The sequence below is a fragment of the Biomphalaria glabrata genome, chromosome 3 (genome assembly GCF_947242115.1).
Source record: "Biomphalaria glabrata chromosome 3, xgBioGlab47.1, whole genome shotgun sequence".
In the NCBI taxonomy this organism is placed as follows: Eukaryota; Metazoa; Mollusca; class Gastropoda; family Planorbidae; genus Biomphalaria; species Biomphalaria glabrata.
The window spans coordinates 26,277,986-26,305,063 of record NC_074713.1 but is presented as its reverse complement, the minus strand read 5'-3'; the positions used below and the strand labels follow the sequence as shown (position 1 = coordinate 26,305,063).

General features: G+C 34.2%; 1 protein-coding gene across 2 annotated transcripts in view; it reads left to right on the top strand.

The window, feature by feature from the left end:
• Window positions 1-1,769: 1,769 nt before the first annotated feature.
• LOC106056999 (protein phosphatase 1B-like) overlaps window positions 1,770-27,078 on the top strand; it is a 29,337-nt gene continuing 4,028 nt past the window's right edge. The window contains exons 1-6 of one of the 2 annotated variants that reach the window (XM_013213991.2): window positions 1,770-1,931; window positions 15,957-16,819; window positions 16,953-17,070; window positions 17,418-17,526; window positions 17,754-17,808; window positions 26,856-27,073. In XM_013213991.2, the coding sequence (XP_013069445.1) occupies window positions 15,965-16,819; window positions 16,953-17,070; window positions 17,418-17,526; window positions 17,754-17,808; window positions 26,856-26,906 (1,188 nt within the window). In that variant the 5' untranslated portion in view covers window positions 1,770-1,931; window positions 15,957-15,964 and the 3' untranslated portion in view covers window positions 26,907-27,073. Of the gene's footprint in view, window positions 1,932-15,956; window positions 16,820-16,952; window positions 17,071-17,417; window positions 17,527-17,753; window positions 17,809-26,855; window positions 27,074-27,078 lie in introns of those variants that run through there. The other variant, XM_013213992.2, reaches the window with a different exon arrangement.

Here is a 27,078-nt window from a genome sequence, read left to right as displayed (position 1 = left end):
TATTATAGTCTCAATTTTCACTGCAGCTACCGTGTCCTGTTCTAAGGAGAAAAAAATCATACGTTGATTGTGTCGGGATAGCTTGTACCCTGTTGTAGGCATCATTTTTTTCTTAAAATTTTTCGTAGAGCTGGGGTCCATTTTATTTTCTTCTTCCGGACAGAGAGGATCATAACTTTCAATTGCTTCTTTTCCTTTTCCTATAATATATTGGCAAGTAAATAGCAAATGTCAGCGTCTTCCTTTCTTTCCGTTTCAATGTGTGTTGGGGACTATTGATCTTAGCTGGGATCTCTTGAAGTTGGATAATAGTTTTATTGTCATCTTTCCACACCAAATGATCTATTTAAAATTCTTTGTATTGTTACGAATTGGGCTATCCGTCTTTTTTTTTTTTTTTTCAAATAGGGGGCCTACTATGAATAAATTGAACAGTTTTTTTTTTATTTGCCCACGTGAAAACCGGCGTATTTTTCTGGGAATCAATGTTTTTATTTTTAAATATTGTTGTATCTCTCTAAGGCAGGCACTCAACGAAAGACAGGTTGACAAGAGTAAACATGTATTTATTTATGATAAATGCAAATGAAGCATCGACAAATGGTAGGTACTACTAGTTAGACTTGGACTTCTGCTATAAAGTCACAGGGAGTAATATGTCTAAGTTCTAAGAGTCCTACTTTATACCAGAACACAGAACAGACCACCGACACACTTCCCAGTGTCGTTCCAGGTCTCCCAAACAGTTTCCTAGTATCACACAAGACAGCACTCAGCACCAGACTGTTCAGACTCCCATGACTTCTAGCCGGCTTCCCAACAGTCCTTCTTGTTTACGTTCACTAGTGCGCTGGTGCGCACCTCAAGCACTGGTGCAAGATTGGGTTACAACAATATTATAAGATTATCTAGATTATACTAATTATAGATCTAGATCTATAATACAGGCCCAATTTAGTATAGGGGAGCCTATACCTAATCGTGTGAGCACCACTACATAGGGCCTATAAGAATCATAGCCATATTACCGAGGTCCTCTATTAAAGTGGGAAGCGTGGTCGAGAGTGCGCATGAACTTGGCTTGTCTTGGCTACCTAGAAGGGGGCTCGAGGTTCGACACCCGACTCGGGCAGAGTTGTGTTTACTGAGCGCCTAAAGGCAGCACGGGAAAACCAACTCCTAGATACCCCCCCCCCCCCCACTGGTCCACAAATGAGATTGGACCAAAAGCGCTCTGAGCATGCTATAAGCATGAAAGTAGCGCTATATAAAAGCTATAATATAAAGTTAACCCGATTTGCCTACAATTCATTGAATTAATTTTATGTTTTAATTTTTATATACCCCAACCTAAATTATCTTTCATATTTATACACATGAAACCTGCATGAAACGTAAAATGTCCAACTTGGCAATAAACTGGTCCAAGCCGATTAGCCTATAGAGAGAATTCGTACATTCACGTTTAATTTCCTTAGTAACGCCGTGATGCTGAAATTAAATAAATGCTTATACTTTTTTTTTCATATTTCTTTCAATAAATCAAAATAATACATAAATATTTACATCTTAGTCTTTAAAAACACACCACTTAGAATATATACAAATCAATGTGAAAGGTTGCCATTCACACAGAATATTTGCGTGTGTTTCTTCCGGGCCGACATACAAGCGCTTTTAATCGAGCCTGGGCCCAGCGACACACTAAAGGGTGATGTAATTTAGGTCAGCTATTTATAGGCTTTATACGGGTCTTTTCTTTTTTTTTACGCATGCCCAAACAGCACATCCGCCATCTTCTGTTTGTTGTGGATCGCATGTTTCAGGTTAATTTTTCAATTCGAAGAATTGAACCTGATGTTAACTTTCTCCGTTAAAATTAATTTGGAGAATCCCTAAGAACGTAGTCCACCCTTCCACGATTTTTTAAAGTAAGATTTTTGTGCCACTTATTTTATGTAGTGTCAAAAGTTAATCGGAAAGTTGACTCATCCATCGGCCATGTAAAAAAAAAAAAAAAAAACAGCACGCAGAAGCCGAGAAGGCGGTACTCTCGGCCAAAAATGACGACGAAAGCACTGTACGATAGTAAATCATAGTTGTCCGTTTGTTTCTTGTGAGACGAAGCGGTCTTAAAAATCTACATTTTTTGACATGCCAAGTAAACAATAGATCTAGTGTAGACAGTAAATTTAGAGCCATAGAGGATCTATTCTAGAAATCTAGCTAGTCTAGACTGCTATAGACTACTATAGGCACTATAATTATAGCCTATACTAGAGTAGATCTAGACTACTAGACTAGATTCTAGAATCAAGACTCAGACTGTCAATAAGTTATAAGTCTAGCCGCTAGGAGTCTAACTATAAGAGTATAAGTAGTCTAAGACTCTAGATAGTCTAGATCTATTGTAATCAGTCTGTATCAAGTGTATCTCATATCATGATATCTGTGACTTATCTAGAGTAGGTCATAGTAGATCTAGAATCTAGATCTAGTAGAGATGCATAAGCAGCATATCTAGCTAGATTCCAGATCTTGAAACCTTGGTTTAGACAGTTTAGACTTAAGACTAGTTCTAATCTAACTATCAATCTATAATCACAATCTATCATAATCTATAAGTTATAATATAAAATAATATCACACATTACCATATTTTATCAATGTCTCTTTATTTTTATTTTGATGGTTATTACAGTACTTTGGTACTGTTCTTTTTTGACCTCATACTTATTAATCATGATTAATGTGGGTGCTCCCGGTACTAAGGCTATTGACTATTGTATTACTGTCATGATGCATTAGCCAAACAAGACCTATAGTAAAGTGCGAAGTTCGAAATTATTAAGCCAGCAGGCAGCAATTTTCACGTTTGGACTTTATAGCACCGTAACGGTATGACCTATGAAAAAACTGATGGTATCTCTGAATTCCTCTTCCTTTTTTCTATAAAAATAGATTGAATTTAATGTATCACTAGGCTTGGTTAAAATTAAATATGAGTTAAAAGAGGTGTAGGGTAGGCATAGCCAAGCGTACTTTACCTCGAGCAGATTTTTCCCCAGTTAGTAAGCTCGAATGGGTTGATGAAAGGTTCGAACAGATCAAAGAAAATATATATAAAAACATGTTTTAATATTTAATTTTCACTATAAAGTCATTTTCTTTTTACTCCAGCGCAAGAACACCATCCATTGCACCATTTCCCACCCTCCACAACTTCGAATAGCCTCTTTAAGCTGATGAGCAATCAGACTTAAAAATAGCCTTAAGCACATTACCCATTTCCTTCACTACCGGGTAGTAAAAAAGAATAATTCCACACCTCCTGAGTTTGACCTCACCATGAACTTAGCCTTTACAAGGAAAAGGAAATAGTATGTGTCGGAAGTAAAGAAAAAAGGTGCATGCGCAGTAGCAATATAGTAGTAATTTGGTAAACATTCAAATAAAAAAGTTTTAGCAATATAAAGTGAACTGTTCGAACCTCTTGACAAATCGGGGCTGCTGGAACTTCACACTTTACTCTATATTACTATATATTTCTGGCTTGAGGATTGAAAGGACAACATGTGTATTACACTGCCCTTTCTTTCCATTAAAGATTAAACCTATTCAAAGTTATGAAGGGGTGTTCGATAAGGTTTACCATTTTGGAAAATGCCACAATATCGAACACAATTTCTTTTTGAGTGTAGAGTGTGTATGCAATTTTTTCTTTAATGTTTAAAGCCAAAATAAACTTAATTGGTAAATTTTGAGTATCTAAAAAACAAAAAAAACACACAAGCAATCTATAAATACTTGTTTATTAAACACTAGTCGACTGGGGGCGTAGTATACGCCGCTATTTTGCCGACTGGGTCGTAGTATACGCCGCTATTTTGCGGGGGCGGCCGCAGTGGACCCCGCGTGTAGAAATTATTAAATTAAACACTTTCATAGGACCCGCACTTTCATAAGACACACGCTAATTCAAGGTGCATAAATTAATTAATTAAACCATTTTATAACTTAAAACAGATTTCCTGGCGATTCACCAGGAGCTCCTGGAAATCTCCAGAAATTGCAAAATATACAAAAAAGTCCTTAAAATCTCCAGAAATATATAGACAAAAATTGTCATTTTGGAGTATCATTCATTATGGAAAACGGCAATCCTACGCGTGAAAAAAAAAACAGCATTAGCCGTAATTGTGAAATCTGTTGAAAGAAGCTTCTCGCGCCTCAAACTAATGAAGAATTACTTGAGGTCAACAATTCTCAAAGATAGATTGAAACATTTGGTAATTCTTGCTATTGAGCGTGATCTGTGTAGAAAACAGAATTATTATGATATACTGTATGACTTTGCTACACGCAAGGCTCTTAAAGTAATTCTGTATGTAGTAAAGAATGAATAAAATGCATAGACTGATTTATTTTCTAATACAAACTCTTAGTACTCAAACTTGGCCCCACAATGGGTAAGTCCGGCCCTGCTATTTACATATATAGATATACATAGTAGATTACTTAGATTAGTTCCTTGTCCAAACCTCCCGCTGGACAAAGGGGATGGGAGCTGGCAGAGTTTGATACATTTAAACGACAGTCCATCGCGCAGTCATCCGTAGTGTGAACACTACTCTTGTTTTCTTGTGGACTATATGCAGAAATAAGAGAGTGATCTTTCCTTTACTCCTTATTACTCGTTTAAACTGTTGAGGGAAGAAGAGAATTATATATTGTCACGAGTCGAGTCTGTGACCTATTTCGACCAGTTTCTAGAAGCTAGTTCAAACCAGTGCAAGTGTCCAGCGTAAACAAGTTAATTTTAGGTATCCAATCAAAGAAAGAGGTTAAGGGAAAAAATAGCACAGGTCAGCTTCTAGAAGGTCAAAGTTACTAAAATAATTATCTGAGAAGGTTCCATGATTCTGGAACGTACGATGAAAGAAAGTATAAATTAGGGGAAAGTCAGTTAGACGGGGTCCTCGCATAGTAGTAGTTCTTGTAGAGCGATGGTCCTCGCTCAGTCATCGATTAATAATAAGTTTTGTGATATTAGCGGGTCCATTAGTTAAAGTTTTATAAGATGAAGTTATACTAAGTGAAGTTTCATGTATCATTTAAGTTTTATTTATGAAGTATCAAGTCAAGTTGTTATTGAATTGAGAAGTTAATTTAATGTGAAAGTTGAAGAAGTATTATTAAAGAAGTTTTAAGAAAATACAGAGAGAAGTTTCTTTCTTCACTTCATGTGAATTTATCAACTTATTAATACAATCCTCGGCCTGATCATCACATATATATATTTTGATGCATGATTTTGGTATAAATTAAAAAACAAAATTGCTCCCCCCAAAATAATTTAAATAAAGTATGCTCTCCCCTGCAATTGCTAAATCTATTTAGCATTTATCATACCTAAATTTTGAACTATCACTGTGACATGTATGATTTGGGGGCACGGTGACTTAGTGGTTGAGTGCTTGGCTTCTGAACCTGGTCATGTGTTCAAATCTCAGTGTAGACTGGGATTTTGAATTTCAGGATTTTTAGGGCTTCCCTGAGTTCTCCCAACTCTAATGGGTACCTGACTTTAGTTGGGGAAAGTAAAGGCAGTTGATCGGTGGCGTAGCATACGCCGCTATTTTGCAGGGCCACTGCAACCTATGAGACTGCAGTGGGCCCCGCACTTTCATAGGACCCGCGCTAATTCCTAATTTTAGGTGTATAAATTATTAAATGAAACCATTTTATAACTTATAACAGATTTCCTGCAGCCTTATAATTTACCAGGAGCTCCTGGAAATCTCCTGAAATTGCAAAATATACGAAAAAGTCCTCTAAATCTCTGAAAATTATTAAAATCTTTTTGAAAACTCACACAAATCTCCTGAAATCTATAGACAAAAATTGTCATTTTGGGGTGTCATTCAATATGGAAAAAGGCAATTCTACGCGCGATTAAAAAAACGGCATTATACAATATCCATAATTGAAGAATTACTTGAGGTCAACAATTCTCATATTGATAGATTGAAACATTTGGTGATTCTTGCTATTGAGCATGATCTATGTAGGAAATAGAATTTTTATGATATACTGTATGACTTTGCTACACGCAAGGCTCGTAAAGTAATTCTGTATGTAGTAAAGAAAGAATAAAATGCAAAGACGAATTGTTTTTCTAATACAAACTCTTGATTTTCACTTATTATCCATATCCCTACCTAAACTTGGTCCAGTGAAAATCGTTTCGCATAGGGCCCCACAATGGTTAAGTCCAGCCCAGCTATTAAGTGACGGGTGAATACTACTCCCCCCCCCCCCCTTCCCCTTTTTTTTTGTCTCTTAAAATTACGTGGGGTAACTCAATTCCGACTTGCAGAAATAAAAGAGTGATCTTTCCTTTACTTGGTGTCCAAACTCTTGAGCCATTAGAGAATTATATATAGATATGTACACCATTTGTGACTAATTACTGAGCTAATCATTTATAGTTTTAATAGATTTTCAATTGGTTTTATGTTTGCTTAATTAACTCACACATATTTTGTTTTTAAAAAGTCGTGTTAACTCCTGAAGCAAAGAGATATAAAAATTAAAAATTCTATTTGTAATTAACACTAGGGCCATGTTAACTTTTAATTATTATATGTAGTACATACACACTTTTTTTAAATCATAGAAAAACCCAAGCAGATCAACTAACTAACCGAGCTTAAAGTTAGATCTAGCACTGAACCATTTAGCCACCAAGCAGTTGTAAAAAACTATCCCCCCCCCCCATCCCTTAGAGAAAGGTTATAACTCTGTATCAATAATTTTTAAAAATCAATTTTTTTTCCTAAATTCACAGAAAAAAAAAAAAATAAAATAAAACTCATTGCATGTTTCAGGTCATAAATAGGTTAACAGCAGACCTGCCTACCGTTACGCAAAATGCGTATTCGTTACGCAAAATCTCCCAAAAATGACCGTCAGTACGCAAATACGCATTTAACCCGTCGCGTTACGCATTTCGTATCCTTTTTTTTTCCCCTCTCTTGACTACCTTACGAGCGGTCACGGAGGTCACGCTAAGCCGTTCTGTTGGGGGGGGGGGGGGGAAGAAAAGGTGGGGGAACACATTGTGTCCAGATCTATACGTTGATTGGTTCTTAATAGCAATTAGATTTAGTCTAGAAATGAAGAAAGTGAGAGTGAGGGAGTGGCGGGTTGGTACTAGGTTGGTACCGTCAGTTAGCTGATACACCAACGTGACTTTTTTTTTTTTTTTGTAAGTTCATTAGTAGAAATTAATTATGTTGAATCCCTGATTCCCGTATTCATTTGTATAGAAAAAAATATCGAAGTGCTATCCATTCAAAACACATTGAGTGACATTGTAGATATCTTGTCTAGATCTGGATTCTAGATCTAGAATCTAGATAACTTGTTATTCAGGAATAGATCTAGCTAGCGGCTAGTCATAACGTTATGTCATGATTCTCAACATTAGTCATTACTATATTCTACAATCTAGATCCAATTTAGTTGTAGTATGATTTAGATTGACTAGATCTAGATCGATAACATCTACTACCATCTAGTCTAGATCTAGACTAGATTTTTAGTCTTAGTATAGAATAGATCAAGGATGAAGGTAGGCCTACGAAAGTTTGGAGTAGACCTACGTTTGTAGCGGATCCACGGCATCGGTAACACTCTTGAGCCCAGATCTAGAGTAGATTATATTCATTATATAGATAGATCCAGATCTAGGCTAGATATCATCTCTATTGTCGTATTGATCTAGATTTAGAATTTTAGATTGTAGATCTAATCATGACATCTAGATCTAATATTATATATATATATATGACAAAATAGTGGATCGCGTAAGTGTTACGCATTCTGGTGCCAAAATACGCATTTTGACCATCAGCGTTACGCATTTGGACTTTTTTTGGTAGGCAGGTCTGGTTAACAGGGCTCAAAAACATAAAAATATATCAGATTTATCTGCATCCCAATCTCCAGTTTGACTAGATCTAACTTAATCAATGCTCGATCTAACTATAAATTTACAACTGAATAGCTCGTATTCCCTATAGCTTCTATATGTAGTGTATTTATAGTGTCCACTTGTCAAAATGAGAGCTACAGAGATAGAGCCAATGTTTGTCTTATACATGCCTAACGGTTGTCTTTGTCGGCTCTGTTAAAATTGTTGAAGATGGGTGTGGCGAAGTGGGGTCGGGACTAGCTGGGGCATGTGACCATTGAATACTGGGGTGGCGAATGACTCTGGATCATAATCATCATCAAACTCCATTTGAGTGAGGGCTTGAGAGGCTTAAATCCTCTCTTGAGAAAGCCCTGGTCAGAAACCCTGCTGGCTTGCGTAAGGCGTACGCGTCACCATACAGGTTGAGAATTTTTGGTTTTCCTGACCTGTCAAGGCGGAGATCAGCAAGTCTGGGGCAGTCAAAACAGAATATGAGGCACTGTTTCCTCTTCTTCCCCACTGCGGGGGCATTGTGAATCAAAATTTGGCTATAGCCTTGAGAAATATGAGCCAACAGGACAGTGGCCTGTCCTGCACTGTGCTATAATAGCTTGCTTAGGCCTGGATAGACTCCATCACGGGAAGTGCGGTAAGGGCGCCTCATGCGTTCCCAGAATCCATAGGCTTTTTGGGACTTGTCCCAGCACTCATACCACTTTTCCAGGGCATGATGAAAACTTACAGCCCGTTCAGTTGGTGGAATTTGCCCTCCCTGGTGGGCCAAGGAGGCTGCAATAGTGTTGCCAGTCACACCTGAGTGACTCGGTACCCACTGCATTATTACAGGGCGCCATAGCGCTGCTTTATGTTGCGTGAGACCATGATGACAGTGTTGATATTTGGGGGCCATGGTCCAGGGCTTTGCAAAGCCTGTAGAACAGATTTTGAGTCAGTGACCACAACAATCTGTATTATCCTTAAATGTCCCTTGCCTCTGGATCAGAAGATTTGTTTTAGTCATTCCTATGGTCTTGAGGTTAAGTTCGCTTTGATGTGTTGCTGCTAGAAAGTGGTGTCATTTCCAGGGTCACTGGTTCGGACCTCAATCTGCGCAGACCCTTATTTTCATCACATTTAATTCGCTACTTTCTCTTTTGAAAACTTGGTCCCTGGTGCTGCTTCTGTATGTTTAATATGTAACTGTCGTCTAATACTGGATTTAGCATTGCTTTGTTCTTCACTTTTACTACTGTCACAATTGGCTCTTATCCCGACCATTTTCTTATTCTACTGCTGAAGCATTAATACTCCCATTAAAATCATATTCAATTAAAACCTATTTAGAAACATTGGCTAATTATGTTTCATTGTTTTATAGGCTAGCAACAAAAAATGTAATTAAAAAAAAAAATCCATTCCATCATGCTGCAGATACCAAATAAACAAATAAAAATAGGTTCACTATTGCTCTCTCAGGAGTTTGTAAAGGTATATATAGTTATTTAAAAAGTAGCAGTGCATGTGTAAAGAAAACAACCCAAAATCAACGATTGTATACTACCAGTATTGGTGACTAGTTCTGAAATGGTAAAAAAAAAAAAGGAATATATATTGTTAATATGAAGTGTTAATAGTGTCCTTGAGATGCAAATTCACATACAACCTATCCTATGAAATAGAAAATTTTTATGTGCATGCATTTTTTTTTCATTATTTCGCATAGTTGAAAACTTTTTTTTCCCTATAACTACACTTTTCTTTATATTTTCCCCATTTTTTTTTGTTTGTTTTGCTTATGAAAAATTATTATAAATATAATAATACTTAATCCAATATAGTACTGAAGAAAAAAATCCTACTTCTTGCCATTTTCTCTTCAGTTCCTGGCACAAGTTTGTAGTTCACATGTATAATATATGTTTTTTTTTTATTCTCTTTCCTTCAGTCAATCAGCCATTCTAATAGTCAGTTCTTAACCTTTTGGTGGTGATGTCACCTATTGCCACCACTGTCTTCTGTGCTTCCTTGTCATTCTGAATTTGTATTTGCCTTCCTTCCCTCTAGTATGGGTTCATGCTGTTGTGGTTATTTTAACAATTTTATTTATTTCATTGTTATGCTAATGATTTGACCAAATCAAATTCACTTTCTTGCTTGTCATGTAACACCAGTTTTATCAATAGTCATAGTAGTAGGAGTTTAAATTGGTATGATAGACAGTAAAAGTTTGTGAAAACGAAATGCTTACTTTTAAATTAATAAATCCCTATTGTCAAGGCTAAAGAATTGATAATTTTAAGTGCAAAGATGTACATAAGATGTCTTAAAATCAAATTCCATTAGAGGAAGAAAGGCTACTCCGTGTAGTTTGCATTCATTTAAAGAATTGATTTTGGTTAACAGAATTAATTATAGCAAAGTTTTAAGTGGCAAATGGTTGTTGTTGGTTTCATGTGATGGTTACGGGTTCAAATCATAATGCAGCTCACTTTGTAAAGTTGTAGTAAGGGTTTTCTGGTCTTTTAATTATCAACAATTTATGGTCACTACAATGGAGAAGTCTTGTTTCTACAAGGAAGAGTTTATTGTATACCAAATTAATATTCGTGTTGGCAAGGAGATTCCAGTGCTTGTGAAAACCACAGCCATGTTAACAGTAATTGATTGTGCTTCATAAAAAAATTACTTCTGTGTGTAAATAATTAACATTGATAGTGTTGCTTGCAAAAATTACTGCCTAGTTAATAGCAGCTCTTACAGTGACATTTACAAGCCAACTAGGGACATTTTTTTTTTAAAGTTTTCAAATAATGCATAAACTCAATTTTCTAGTTCATTAAATTTTGATGAACATTTATTACAAAACATGTTTTTTAGTGAAAGTTAACCAGACTAGCAGTAAATTAAGGCTTAAAAAAAATTATTTCAAACATTTAGCCAAACAAGTTAATCATGACATATAAACTTAAGAATTTTAAGAACATTTATTGAGCAAAATAATTTCCATATTTAACACATAACATTGGTTTTGTCTGACTAATGACAAGCATAAATTATTTTAGTACTAAGAAGAACTTGTAAACACAATGCTAAATAAGTGCTATCCAAATAATGAAGCCACAGCGTCTTGGTTTCATTGACTGCAATGATTTGTTGTTTACAGTGGTTGGGCATCACTGGCAAATACATAAAGGGAAAGTAACATTGATAGAATTAGATATATTGATATTTTTTATTGCAGTAATAAATGGTGACCGGCCATTTCATCCTTGGTCACTTCTTCCCCGGTCATTTCATCCCCAATTAAATTATTTTTCTTATTCATTGTTTAATTGTGCTGTTAAGGCTTTGACTTTAAGCCCTCGTTTCATCCAATATATAAATAGGATTATGTAGAAAACTTTTTAATTTTGAAAAAAACTTTTTACATGTTATTAATGCGTTTATAGTGTTTCCCCTTTCACTTTACATTATTGATGATAAATCTTACATTCAGGGCCGGTCTTAGGCCACTGCAACCTATGCGGCCACAGTGGGCCCCGCGCTTTCATAGGCCCGCCCGATGCTAATTCTAGGTGTAAATTATTATATTAAACCATATCAACTAATTATTAAAGAGTTCCTGAAATTATAATATATAAGATAAAGTCATGAAAATCTCCTGAAATTATTAAAATCTTCTTAAAACTTAAAACTGTTGCAAATCTCCTTACAACAGACAAAATTGTCATTTTGAGGTGTCATTCAATATTGAAAACGCCAATCCTACTCGCGATTGCAAAAACGAAACGACATTGTCAGCTTTATTTAATAAAATTGTAATAATAAGGCGAATTATAAGAAAACGAGAAGTTCTAATACTTAATGTACTTTAACTCTTTGACTGCTGTGTTTTTTTTTCCAAAAAAATGCTACTTTTAAAAAAAAAAAAAAGAAAATGTTCCAAATATGGCTAAAACAAAAATTTATTGCTTAAGTACCAATGATGTTATAATAGCATATTTGGTATCAAAGTAAAGGTAAATGAATGGAGAATGTGAAAATGTAAACATCTTTCTATTTAAATATAAGATACAAATTATAATCTAAATAATATGACACTCAGAAAAAAAAATGGATGCCAACTTTTGATTTTTTGAGACCTAAATTTAGATTTTGTTCTTTGTATTACTGTTGAAACAGCATATTTAGACTATTTACAGCATTTTCAAAAAGAAATGTGATAAAACAGTCAATAAAAGATGATGAATCATTGATTATATTATTTTTACCTGGTTTTTTAGTCAGAAAAAAAGTAAAAATTATTGCGCTTTTCATTACTACCAATAACAATAGATACCAGTACTAAATCTATCAACCAAATGCACTCAAATATTATGTACATTCGAATCAATGGGATATAGATCTAGATTTGTCTTCTTTTTATTTGCCTAGAACATCTTTCATTCTAATACTAGACCAGTGCAAGACATAGGCTAGCGAGAGATCAAAGCCTAAATCTCTAACTAGATGAAGGACAATAAAAATCCTAATTCATTTTACCTAAGATTTAGACATCTAATAGATCATTATTACTGTTCCTTTGAGATAAATTATGGATTTAGAATAGTTTTATATTTTACTTTTATTTAGTAGTAAACCTTTTGGAGTGCAACTTGAACCAGTATAGTGATGGTGATGATTTTTACCAAAAAATGATTCTAAAAAAAAATGCTAGAAAATATACCAAGAAAAGGCCCAGCATGGTGGATGAATACTGGATTTAGATCTGCCATTTCTGTTGTTTTCATTTATCTTAGGCTTAGATCTATAGGAATCTACAAAGGTGTAAAGATAAAAGCATAGATCTAGTCAACCTTGATCTACATTCAAGACCTAGCCCTAGTCTAAGGCTAAGGCCTAAGCATATAATAAGGTAATACTAGATCTAAATCTAAATGCTAATAATGTCCAAGTCTGCTTCATCCTATGCTAAATCTTGATCAAGATCTTCATTATCACAATTCATAGAAGTATAAATAAAACAATAATAAAGCTTCTTCAGTAGTAAACATTGTGGGTGTGTCTTGGACAAGGATAGCCATGATGTAGATTTTTACAGATAAACAATACTAAAAAAAAAAAAAAGAAAAGAAAATGGGGAAAAAATGCCCACAGTGGATGATTATTTGATGTAGATCTGGCATTTCTTTTCTTTTTATTTACCAGAAGCTTAGATCTAAAGATATATCTAGATCTAGAGTCCAAGTCTAGAGATAAAAGCTTAGATCTAGTCAATCTCGATCTACAGACTACTACACCTAGCCTACTGACAATAATAGATTTAGATCTAAATACTAATAATATAGATATAAATACGCTAAATTTAGACCTACCTGAATCTAATCTATATATCTAGATCAAATTCTTCATTATTACTATTTATTTGTGATAAATTTTAGAATAATTATAAAGTCTCTTTGGTAGTCAACATTGTGGGTGTGTCTTGGACTAGCGTAGTCATGGCGACGTTTTTTTACATTGTAAAAAAAGTAATAAATAAATGTCTAAATAAAGCCAAAAGCTTCTAATTTCTATGTAAACAAAGGATGAAGAACTCTTTTATAAAGTAAAAATAGTTCCACTGTTGTTAGTTAAAAATTTTAATTTAAAAATGCAATGAAACAAAGGTAGGGTAAGAACGTCTATGGGATAGATGTTCCGTGCGTTTAGGGCAGACAGACCGTCTATGGGATAGACGCTCCGCACTCATTGAGTTAATAGTCATTGGCATACAAATATAGATCTAAATCTATCTTGACCTCTTAAAATAAGCGATATTTTGCTAGTCGATAGTAAATCTAAAAGGCAGATCTGAATGTTTATCAACTTTTTGTTGGAAAACTACTATCTAAGTAGATGGCTCGTAAAGTTAATTTTTGACAGTGATTTAATACTTAGTAAACTATAAATAAAATGCAACGACGAATCTATTTTCTAATACAAAATCTTAATTTTCACTTATTATCCATATCTCAACCCAAATTAGGCCCCGCGCAATCCGTTTCGCATAGGGCCCCGCAACCTGTAGGACCGGCCATTGGATGCTGGGGATGACTTAATGATCAAAGGACAAGGTGTGGTGGAAGTAGTGGAAATCTTTTGAAAGATGAGAATGATTAGAATAATTATGACCATACCGCTGATAATTTATCATCAAAGGCCAAGGTGTGGTGGAAGTAGTGGAGATCATTTAAGGGATGAGAAGAATGATTAGAATACTTATGATCATGCCGGTGATAACTCGTGGCGACCATCTTTCACTTTGTTTTATTTTTTAATCGCTCTTTCTTGAAAATGGGCGCTTCATTTTAGCCTTGAAATAAGGTTTGTTTTTTTTCTAATAAAGGCTGACTTCACCCATCCTCAGGATATCATGAAATCATGTCACCTATATAAGTTTTGCTTTTATTTCTTTTAATTGTAAATTGTAATTTTAGTTGTAAATTGTGCTATAGGCAAAGAGAATTACAAAACATTGTTAAGTAATATGAATCGATGGATCGTCTTCAGTACTTACAATCAGTAGCCTATCTTATCTATCTATCTTATGTAGATGAACACAAAAACACTTTTTTTTTTACATGACCTCTATATTTATACATGTTAAATTTTTATAGTTTTAATGGCATTTAATTTTATTCTTATCTAATGTGTTACACTTTTTGCCATGTCAATAAAAATGAATATATTAAATATTGCTCATTTCATGATTTTACAATGACTATTTGTTAGATAAAATGATCAGATGATGAAAAGAACTGGGGATGAAATGACCTGGAACCATAATAAATATTTTGTTGATATTTACATAGATGCTTAAGAAAATTAATAATTAATTAAAAATAGGATATACAAAGATGGCTCAAAATAATTTTGAAATTAAAATGAAAATAACGCTTGGCTTATTCATATATAAATTATCTATATTAGTATATATAGATATAATTTTGGTAGGGATGCACAGAAAAAAAAAGTTGTATCTTAATGAAAACTGTGATTATTTTCAGTAATTTTAATCAGATAAGGAATATGAATTTGTGAGAACAGACCAATCCTGGATTGGCAAATTTGGCCACAGTACATGAAAATGAATCTGTCTTGGTGCCATCAGATAGGACAGCTTTCTTTCTCTTGTCTAAGGGCAACTCAGCCCTTTTGCTCTCTGGGATGATCTTTACAGCTCACACTGTGGGTCATCCTGATTGGAGACATGATCTATCCAGAAGATCACATAATGCATCTCAAACAGAACATATAATATGAAAACTGTTCAATATATGCTTTTTATATTTTAACAAATATAATACAAATTGATAAACACTAATTTCCTTTTAGATTTGTTCTGAGCAATGCTATTTAGTTCATATTTTATATTTAAAAAAACAACTTATGACAACATTAAATCATGGGATAGTAATTATCCCTCTACTTGAATAAAACATTTCTAAAGCAAATAGCTTATTAAATTATATTTTTTTATTAATCTTTTCATGGAAACAATACTTAGCAGAAAAGTTAAACATAAAGGTTAGCTCTAAAGCAGGTTTGATTTAGTTTGATGTTGCTATTCCATTAATACATAGTTTTGCATCCAAGAGTTACTAATTTTAATTTCTAAAAGTCAGGGGTTCTGCTTTGTTCCTTACTATGCATGATGATTTTACAACCCTCCACCCAAAAAAAAAAAAAAAATCCAAGTTGTCCCAACCTCTGACAGTTTCTAGTGTTTTTCTAGTCATTTTTAAGCTTACTTTATACCTGTGCATTTCCTTATTCTATTTTTTCATTTAGTAATGCTGCCGGAAGATTATCTCCATAAAATTATTATCTGGTATTTATGTAATTCATTAGAATTAATTTTACAGTTACTTTCTCTGTGTCTTATAAAATTTAAAAAGAAAAATTAAAGTGTTGAATGTTTTTTTCTTTCCAGAAACTAAAATGGGGGCATTTTTAGACAAGCCAAAGACAGAGAAACATAATGAAGGTGGTGTTGGTAATAATTTAAAATATGGTCTGAGTAGTATGCAGGGCTGGCGAGTAGAAATGGAAGATGCACATACTGCTGTAGTTAGCATCCCACACAATCATCTTAAAGACTGGTCATTTTTTGCTGTATTTGATGGTCATGCTGGAGCAAGAGTGTCCGCAGTGTGTGCAGAAGAACTTTTAGAGGAGATTACTCAAAATGAAGACTTTCGTGGCAAACCTGACTTGACAGATGGTACAGAGATACAACCTTCCATAGAAGATGTATTTGCAGGAATTAAGAAGGGCTTCCTTAATTTAGATGAAAAAATGAGAGCAATGCCAGAGGTGGTTAGTGGCGAAGACAAAAGTGGATCAACAGCAGTTTGCAGCATTGTATCTCCCAAACATATCTTCTTTGCCAACTGTGGAGATTCTCGTGCAGTACTGTGCCGTAACGGTAAATGTGCGTTTGCAACAACCGATCACAAACCTGTGAACCCCAGAGAGAGGGAGCGAATTCAAAATGCTGGTGGGAGTGTCATGATCCAGAGAGTGAATGGTTCATTGGCTGTTTCTCGGGCGCTTGGAGACTTTGAATACAAAAATGTGGAAGGCAAGGGCCCGTGTGAGCAGCTTGTGTCACCGGAACCTGAGATTTTTGTTGAGGAGCGCAATCCAGATGATCAGTTTATGGTGTTGGCGTGTGATGGCATTTGGGATGTTATGTCAAATGATGAACTCTGCGCATTCATAGAATATAAAATGAAATTAACTTCCAGTCTAGAAGAAGTGTGTAACCAAGTAGTGGATACTTGTTTAATCAAGGTAATATTGAGTTTTAATTTTTTTTAATTAATTTTTTTTTATATTTTATTGTTCATTTAGTGCTTTCTTCTCTACAGTTTTTTTTATTTTGGACTAATAGGCTGAAAGAATTTTTTGTTCTATATTAATCTAGGGCAGCAGAGATAACATGAGTATTGTATTAATAGCTTTTGAAGGAGCACCGTCCATATCAGAAGAAGCTGTAAAGAAAGACAAAGAAATTGATGAAAAAATAGAATTAAAAGTTAAAGGTAATTTTGTGGTTGAAACTACATACTTAGTCATGTCTTACTTATTGTTCAAATAAACTTCTTCATCAGATCAGGTTGCAGTTCCAAGGAATATTTCAGTTTTATAGCTGTAGCCATTTTTACTTGGTATCCCAATATTGTTTTACAAGAGACATTGTCATTCACCCAAAAAAAAAAAAAGCAGTATTCTTGACTGGGAGGGTGGTGAAATGTAAGAAAAAATATGAACTAGCATAATTGCACCAGTATACTTTAACAAAAAACTTTTAAAGAGTGTCATTAAATTGATATGCTATTGTTTCTAATAAATCCTATGTACAAGTTGAATTGTATTTTTCTGCCCATAGAAATTCTTGACAGAGAGCCACAAGAAAATCATGACTTTAGTTATGTATTGCATGCTGTTGCTGAGGAGTTACATGATCATTTTCCCCCTGGTGGGGGGTTTCATAGCAAGTAAGTATGCACTAAATCAAATGTGGATTAACAAACTATATATGTCAGAATAACTTCCTAAAAGTAAAGAGATATAGTAAAAAAAATACTAGTAATTTTGAATTAGGGTTATGTGGCATTATTTCTGATAACCACAGTTTCAATGTGCCACAAGATAAAATACTGTTAGTTAAAGAAGTGTGTTACTGATGTGTAATAAAAAACAAGTTTTACCATTGTTTCTCCAGAAAATCTGTTATTGAGAATGTTTACCATAAACTCAGACCTAATGAAGATCAAGATGTGAGTACTTTTTTTTCCTCCTTAACTTGTTTGCTTATCATAAATATACAAACATTCAGTTGTTAAAAAAAAAATGTCTTTGTATCATATATAATGTGTGGCTTGACCACACAGTGACCAGACTGAAAATAGCACTCTAGAAAATAAAATTGTAATCTAGGCCTCTAGGTATGGTGTGGAGAAATATAGTTATCCAATTGTGATTTTAATTCAAAAACATACAAACACTTTAATTACAACATTGAAAAGTTTTGTTCCTCTCTATACTATAGATTCAGTTCACATTTACTAAAGGTCATGTTATCATTTTATCCTTCAGTACAGTGCCTTTTTTTTTTCTTCTCTTCCTTCTTATTTTTATTCTCTTGTTCTTCTTGTTCAGCAGTTCTCAACCTTTTTAACTTGGCAACCCCTTTTTACAACTCACCACCATGGGGCGGCCCCAACCATAAAATAATTTTGAGTAACTGCTTTTGTTATTGATAAAATTGTAGTTATGCATTGCCAAATTTTTATGTTAAATCTCGAAATCTTAAGTAATTGTATGTTGACTTATCTATAAGCATCCTTTTAATTAAATTATAAATGATAAATTTCCATTCATACCCATATGTTTCCAATTTCTTATTCACCATATTCGTGCTGCATATGCGTGATAATTTGAAAAGCATTTCGGAGTATGGATAGTACAACAGTACCAGACTAAATTGCTTCAATAATGTTGCGACTGTCTGTGCAAACGTCAATGTGAAGGTTGAGCTTGTTTTTATTTCACTGGATCAGGAATTCTCAGGACAGTCTGTGCAAGATCACAATAAATGTCATCTTTTGCATCATATTTTTTTTTCTGTACCGAGTATTTAGACTTCATAACTAACGGACTAGAAACCCATGTTTTACAAAGTTATATTATTGGAAATGAAAGAAGAAACCTCTGCACAGACAAATCGGGATACTTGATCATTTATCACTATTATTGAGTTCAATAAATTCTTCCTGGGTTGTTTCCAGAACATCTTCAACTTTGACTGTGAATGGCAGGTGCAAATGGTATGGCAAGTAGATTGGGAAATTTTGGTGAATTTTTTCACAAGCATGGGCATATGTTCTTTTACAGAAATTATCATTTTATTTGTTTGTCAAGTTCAATGTTATTTTCCTCATTGAGACTAGATAAGGTTATTTACCAAACTAAGTTTCATTGAGAAGGATCAGATATTTGCAGATTAATCAAGGTTCTTTGTAGAGATGGGAATCGAACCCAACTTTTAAAGTTCCGGTTCGGTTCGGTCAGATTTAAGTTCTGTTCGGTTCGATGAGGAGTATAGTTCGGGTTCGGTTCGGTCAGGTCTAAAGTTCGGGTTCGGCTCGGTTCGATGTTATGAAATTATGTAATAGCAAAATTAAGTTATAAGGTTTAATGCAATTTATTAGTTAAAACTTTTTTATTTGAATTTTTACATAAAACAAATACTTTGCAATATATAATAGGCCTATGGGCAATACTTTTTCCAAAATAATGTTGCCTACATATATTTAAAGCGTTGTAAAAATTTCTTAATGGAGATAGAAATAAAGATGCGGCAGGTTTTCGCTCAAGTAGGCAAGTGGTTTCATTCAGGGCGTGACTCGGCGCTAAGCGAATTTTTTTAAAAGGCTAATATCGATGTGCTTTCTTTCAGAACGCACTATTTATCATAATAAAAAAGTCGAGGGCCATATTAAATATAGTAATAAAGAGGTAGGCCTACATATTGCGCACGTACTTCTATAATGGGCGTGATCTTTTTAAAGAAATATTCTTCATGTAAAGACGTCTCTATCGAGGATTTTTTTTCACACATAAGTCGTCGCTATTATAAATTGCAATATACGCATGGATGCAAGATCGCCGGCATGCCGGCAAAATCGAAGTTAAAAAAAAAAGCTTGCCGGCAAACGCCAGTCCGACTGATTGCCGACTCAGTATCGGACTTTTTTTTTTTTTTTTTCACATTCACGTTTTGTACTTTCAAACTAAAACTTAATAAGTCGAATTTAAAGAAAGGCAGGAAGTTACAATTCTTAAGTTACAGCGCGTGCGCTATTTCCGAACTTTCGCTTTGTATCAAAAACGTAAACAAAAGTTAGAAACAAATCCGTATGGCCCCGGCCTGAGACGCTTAAGTTAGATCTAGCAGCTAGCAAGTAGATCTATTTATCTAGATCTAATTCTAATAAGTTTGATCTGCAGGCATAAAAATTGAAACCAGACCTAAAGGCTAGATCTAGTCTAGAAATCTAGATTCTAGATCTATTTCTACATTTTAAAATGATTTTAGAAGTTGAACGTATTTACCCGAAAATGCGAAATTACCGTACCGGATCATCGCCGTATGAATAATGATAGTAACGATAGTTATAAAACTTATATAATAATATATCTAGATCTAGTCAATTCTAGTCTTGCCTTTTTTTAAATAAGTTTTTTATTATTAGATCTAGTCCTAGAATCTAGATTTAATTATTATTATATCCAGGGACTAGACCTAGTCAAGCTAGATCTAGATAATTGGAATAATTAGTTAGATCTAGGAATCTAGAATCTTACAGTTACAATCTACCACTAGCCTGACTAGGTCTAGTCCCTGGGCAGAAGCAGCATAGATCAAAAGTAGATCGTATCTATTAGTATTATTTTATAATCTATTATCAGATATAATATTCTACTAGTAAAGTATAGATCTAATTAAATCTAGATTCTAGATCTAATAATAAAAAAAAACTTAATTTTAAAAAAGGCAAAACTCTAGTCTAGATTTAGATTTTAGATCTAGATCTAGTAATCTAGTAGATGATTCTAGCTAGGGCTAGTAGGGGCAGGGCTCACTTCTATGATCTAGCATTACTAGATTAGTGTATATAGATCTAACTTCAAGATCTGGAACTAAATCTAGAGTATATAATTTGGATTTAGGTCTAGTCTATACCTAAATCTAGAGAAAATCTAATATCTAGTTAAATAGTAACTCTAGTGACACTCTATTCCTAGACGTTAAAGTCTAGACTTAGACTCAGAGAATATTGTATGTCTAGATCTCTAATACTTAATTAACTTAATACTTACTAGTTTCTTTATTAGACCTAGATATAGATAGATGTAAATTGATGGATCTACTTTGTTACTATTATCATAGAATTAAAATGACATCTTGACTAGATCTAGATATCTAGCTTAAAAATCAGTCTAAGACTAAGTACTCTAAGCTACTATTAGTTAGAACATCCAGTTAATTAGTTCTATATTTGGTAAGATCTACTGACTACTCTGTCAGCCAATAAATATTTAGATCTATTAGATCTTTTATTTGAAATAGAGTTAACTTTTAACATAGGTGCTACAAAGTTTGATTTATACTAATATAGTAGTAGTAGGTAGGCCTATCTATGTGCATATTATATATAAAAAAATGAAATGTTTAAACATACATGTAGATTATAATAATTTAAGTAAAAGTTTAAAAGCTTAGAATTTATAGTTTGTATTTAAAGACATATATATTTATATATATATAGCGGTAAATGTTTTATTTATGTCGAGAAGTATAAGAGGCATCATGCTTGCAGGTTTTTTGGGATTGCCGACCCCCCCTTGCAGGCAAAACGGGGCTCTGTTGCTTGCATCCATGAATATACGGAAGAAATGCGACTATTCTGTGACAAAAAAATGCAGAAGAATCACACTAGCGGAGATGTTTTAAAATGTTTTCTTCAAAACGTTTTGACCCACATTGTGCATACGCGCCTAGCAAAAAGCAGTCTTCAGTTGACAAGGTCTTATTAGAAGATAAAATGACATCTCCTACTTAATATATTTTAATTTTTAAACGTAATTATACTAATATTCAGATAAGTTACACTAAAAATAAAACTTTTTTTTTTGGAAGCCCCCTCTCTTTGTTAGTTGGTCGTTGGTTTATCGCCTACAAACAGCTAGTACAATTGAACCAATATAGGCGTTTTATATTTTTACCTGTAAGGATAGTATAGATGGACTTCTTATGGTCCGACAGTTATGCTGGGCAGGGCACGTATCCCGTATGGGAAACGAACGTATGCCAAAGGCAGTCTTTTTTTTTGGTGAGCTAAAAGATGGTCAACATTACAGAGGCGCCCCATGGAAACGCTTCAAAGACCAGCTTAGGAGTCAACTTTCCTTAGCTGACATAGAAGAGAGCACCTGGTTGCACGTGGCCTTAGATTGAGTCAGTTGGAGTTCACTCCCGAAGGCCGCGGGATACACATTTGAGACCAAAAGAAAATCCGCTGCTGGGGACAAACGCAGACGCGAAAGAAAAAAACTAAATCGACCACATGCGAACAGTGGTTATGCTTGCCCTGGATGTGGCAAAATATGTAGGTCACAGCTGGGCCTGCGCAGCCATGGGAAAAACTGCATTCCTCACTAATCTTCGGACTCGAAGACAAGCCTTATAATAACATATAAACTTAATACACTTTCAAATAAAGTTCTTATGTGAACAACTCAATATAGCCTAACTGTTATTACAATATTCACATATTTAACTTGTGATAGAGATGTAATATTAATGAAATATACTGATATTTAAACAAAATCTAGGTCACCACAAAACAACGTCTTTACTCTTTCATGTCTCAAGATTGTTTGCCGTTTCACATTTGCATTACGCTAATTTCATCATCCTTAATGCATAAACACCAATCAATCGCTTAACCTCTTCTTACCGCCACCAGAAAACACACACACACACACTCTATGACACCCCTTTTTGTCAAGAAGTTGCGTCTCCCCATCCCCCAATTCAAGATACTAAACATCCCCACCCACTTGAGAGGACCCAAAGTTTGAGAAATGCTGCATTAAAAATACTGATGATCAATGCAAAACAGAATAATAGTAAAAATATTTAGGGGCGTAGATAGGAATTTTTCATCATTAGGGGGCCCGGGAGGGGCTGGACCTCTTTGGGGGCCCCTGCATTTTGCGTAATATTGAATATTTATTGTAAAAAACACTAATTTGGGACCCCCCTCAAGTGGGGGCCAGGGGGGGGGGGTTACATTTCTCACCCTCCTCCCCCACCCTTGCTATGCCACTGATAATATTCCAATATGGAATACTTCAAAATTTTGTAAAAATAAATCACTTAATAGAAGATAATTAAAATTTATTTTAAACTAGAACACAAATGAACCTATTTATATCTACACTCTCTAATCGGCAAAAAAATATTCTACTCTTAACTAACAGCCATCTCAAATAAAAGTGTCAATGTTTTAATGTTGACTTTCTACTTACTAGGAACTTGAATCTAGATCTAGATTTAATTAGAGGGCGCCTATTCGACTCAAAACCAATATTGCAAACAGCCCGCGAACATTCAAGGTTAGGGGAGAGTCGGCACGTACGGAAAAACCCATGGGAATCAAAGCGAGCCGCTTTTTTTTTTTCAAAATACCACCACCCCCTCCCAAGTTTTCAAAGTATAATGGAATCATTAGAATTTAAATAAAATATTGAAGTAATTTTTTTTTAACCCAAAATATAAAAAAGGGATGTAAAAATTGCAAAATTAGTTTGGTTAAGAAAAGGAGGGTTCGTTCGGTTCGGTTCGTACCAAGCAGTTTCAAAGTTCGGGTTCGGTTCGGTCATAAGTGAGGTTCGAGTTCGGTTCGGGTTCGGTTCGTTTCCCATCTCTAGTTCTTTGATCCTTGGGGGGACTTTTTCATTGCATCTTGTAATTCTTGTAGCAGAATTATTAATTTTTGTCAATGAATCATATAGTGAGTTCTGATCACTTTTGGTGACTCGTATTAAACATTGAAATCTAAACATGCTAGCAATTTTGGAGCACCATCTGTGCAGACATTACAAATATTTTTCCAAGATTTTATACTTTTCCAAAGATGAACCAAATTTCTCATCATGCTGTTGTAGTTGTTTTAAGAGGTTTGCAAAAGAGAAACTCATCTTTAAAATACTGGGTATTCTTGTCAGAACAGTTATCAAAATGATGTTACATTAATTTCAGCTTCACAAATTGGGCTTATAGAACTTCATTACAAATGATATACTGGAGTTTTTCAATTCCTGCATTTACTATTGAATTAAAACCATATTGCATAATATTGTTCTTTTAAGACATTTTTATAGGTTTTTCCTTAGCGAAAATATTAACTATTTTTACTAACTTGTGCTATAAAACAATGATGTCTATTTGTAAAATATAATAAAAAATCCAATTTTTCAAGACCATTGAAATAATATATGATTCTGCAAAGATCCAACATGCATTAATTAATAATAATTTAAACTGTTAAAAATATCTATGCTGTGACAATTAAAGTGAAATCATTGTGATTTAGTTCTCCATCCTCAAATAACAATAAGAAAAAAATAGTAAATTTCAATGGAATAGGCACAAAATTTTAGATGGACTTAAACGACCCCTGACAAATTGCTTTTTGATCCCCAAGTTGGGGGTCGCGACCCACAGATTGAGAACCCCTCATTCTGACTTAATATTTAACAGTTGTGCAGTGCACCATGATAATTTTTTTTTTTCTCCTTAGAAATGTATCTTAGTCATTTTGTAAAATTTTAGCTCTAATTAGAGAAAACTTTCATATTTTTAGGTTGCTATTTTTAGTCTTTGGACACTTTCACCCCCATCCCACTCATCTCATCCAATGTGGATGTCATGTCACACAATAGTTTTTTTTTAAATTTATTTATTATACAGATTTAATTAGAATTGATATTTTTTAATACTTTGTGAACAATTGTACACATATTTTAAGTAAAAAATCAACCATTGGAAAAAAACACACATATCTATATATATAATTCTCTTCGTCGCTCAAGAGTTTGGACGAGAAGAAGAAGTAAAGGAAAGATCACTATCTTATTTCTACAGATAGTCACCCCATGAAAAAACAAGAGGGGGGAGAATAAGTATTCACCGTTCACTACGTATTGCTGCCTGGTCGTGCAGTTTGCGCGCTGGACTGTCGTTTGGATTTATCAAACCCTGCCCACTCCCATCCCCCTTCGTCCTTCAATTCTGAATGAACATCCGAAACATGTAAAACATTTCACATACAAACATTTTACAAACACTAAATAGCAGCGCCAGACTTAAACATTGTGACCAAGAAGTCATGGGAAGAGAACAACTAATCTACTATGTATATTCACCCATCACTAAATAGCAGGGCCGGACTTCACCATTGTGGGGCCCTATGCAAAACAGATTTCACGGGGCCAAGTTTGGGTAGGGAAGCGGATAATAAGTGAAATTTAAGAGTTAGTATTAGAAAACAAATTCGGTCTATGCATTTTATTCATTCTTTACTACGTACAGAATTACTTTAAGAGCCTTGCGTGTAGCAAAGTCATACAGTATATCATAAGAATTCTGTTTCCTACATAGATCACGCTCAATAGCAAGAATTACCAAATGTTTCAATCTATCTTTGAGAATTGTTGACCTCAAGTAATTCTTCATTAGTTTGAGGCGCAAGAAGCTTCTTTCACCAGATTACACAATTAGGGCTAATGCATTATGCCGGTTCTTTTTATCACGCGTAGGATTGGTGTTTTCCATATTAAATGACACTCCAAAATGCCAATTTTTGTCTATATATTTCCGGAGATTTTAAGGACTTTTTTTGTATATTTTGCAATTTCGGGAGATTTCCAGGAGCTCCTGGTAAATTTTAACTTTTAAAATGGTTTAATTTAATAATATATACACCTTGAATTAGAGCGGGTCCTATGAAAGTGCGGGCCCACTGCGGTTACATAGGTTGCGGTGGCCTAAGGCCAGCCCTGCAAAATAGCGGCGTATGCTACGCCGTCAGTCGACTAGTACAATGTATTCTTCAAAATAACTAACTTAAATTTTTTTTCTTCATTAAATGCCATATTAGGATTTGACTTGAGAAAACATATTTAGTCATTTATTGGAGACAAGTATTTGTGAGAGGTTTCATGTATCGGGTATACTTATGTTATGAAAGACCATGCAATATTGACTTTGGTTTTCGTTGATGTTTTATATGAAAAAATTACTTGGTTCTCTTTTTTTTTTTTTTTAATTACTTGTAGTTATGTAAACTATTTTTAGCTTGTGTTACAAATGAATAAGGACATACTTATTATTGTAAACTTCAAAATTTTCATCAGAGTCTTAATTTCTGTTTTAGCTCTTTTTTTTTTTAGCCAATTTTATTCTTCAGTTGGATTGTTTCTATTTTCCTATCTTGGTCTTTATTCAGCCTTCATTTGTATGTATAAAATAATGGATATGCGCTGAATGCTTTTTATTCTTACCCTCTCACCTTTGTTCTTATAGTTCATCATTGAATGTTAGCAACTTTATCTAGTGAGGTCCATTGATCATATTTGTCTTACATATGTTATCATATGATGGCTTAACAACCTTTGTTTTTCCCTTTGTAATTTACATAATTTGAGACAACTTTGGTTTTAATTTCTTTTCTCCTTTGGTCAAAGACAAAAAATCTTACAGCTGGTCATTTATTTGACAAATGTTTACTTTGTGTCGTAAGCCTAGCCAATATCCAGTGAATAGTAGTATTATGTAGGGACATAGTGTTGGATTATACAGATAGACTGGATTCATTATTATCTGATGACCACAAATTTGCTATGTTCATTATTTTAGCTTAATTAGTCATTGATTTGCAGCTTTCAAAATTGTAGATGTAATTTAACACCATTTTACATTTTGCTTGCAGTTGTGTCAAGTAATAAAATCATAGGGTTTATATTTCTATGGCGCACCAGCTCTCATAAACAGCACAATTAGCTTCACTTGCATTTGTAGATTTACACCAAGTCACTTCCACTTTGTTGTACAATGAAGTGAACTCTATCTATACTGAACTGAATGTTAAGATTTGTAGCTACATTAGCAAGATGAGCTAGTTTAAATGGTGAAATAAAATGTGGATATTTTGAAGGCCTAAAATTGCTGCATCCCAAACTTCTTTTCTTTCAGGCACGATTACATCTTGTGGGTAACAAGAGAAAGAAACCTTCATTGCTATAGGCCCAGGTCTTCCACTGGCATGGGATTACAACACAGTAGCATTATTTAGGCTTGGGGCTCCTTCATTCACACCCCCATTTATTAGGACTAGGAGTGGAAGAATGTTTTGGGACAAAATTTCTTTCTAAATGCTTGATGAGACCTCACCAACATGCTAACGTGTACTTTGACA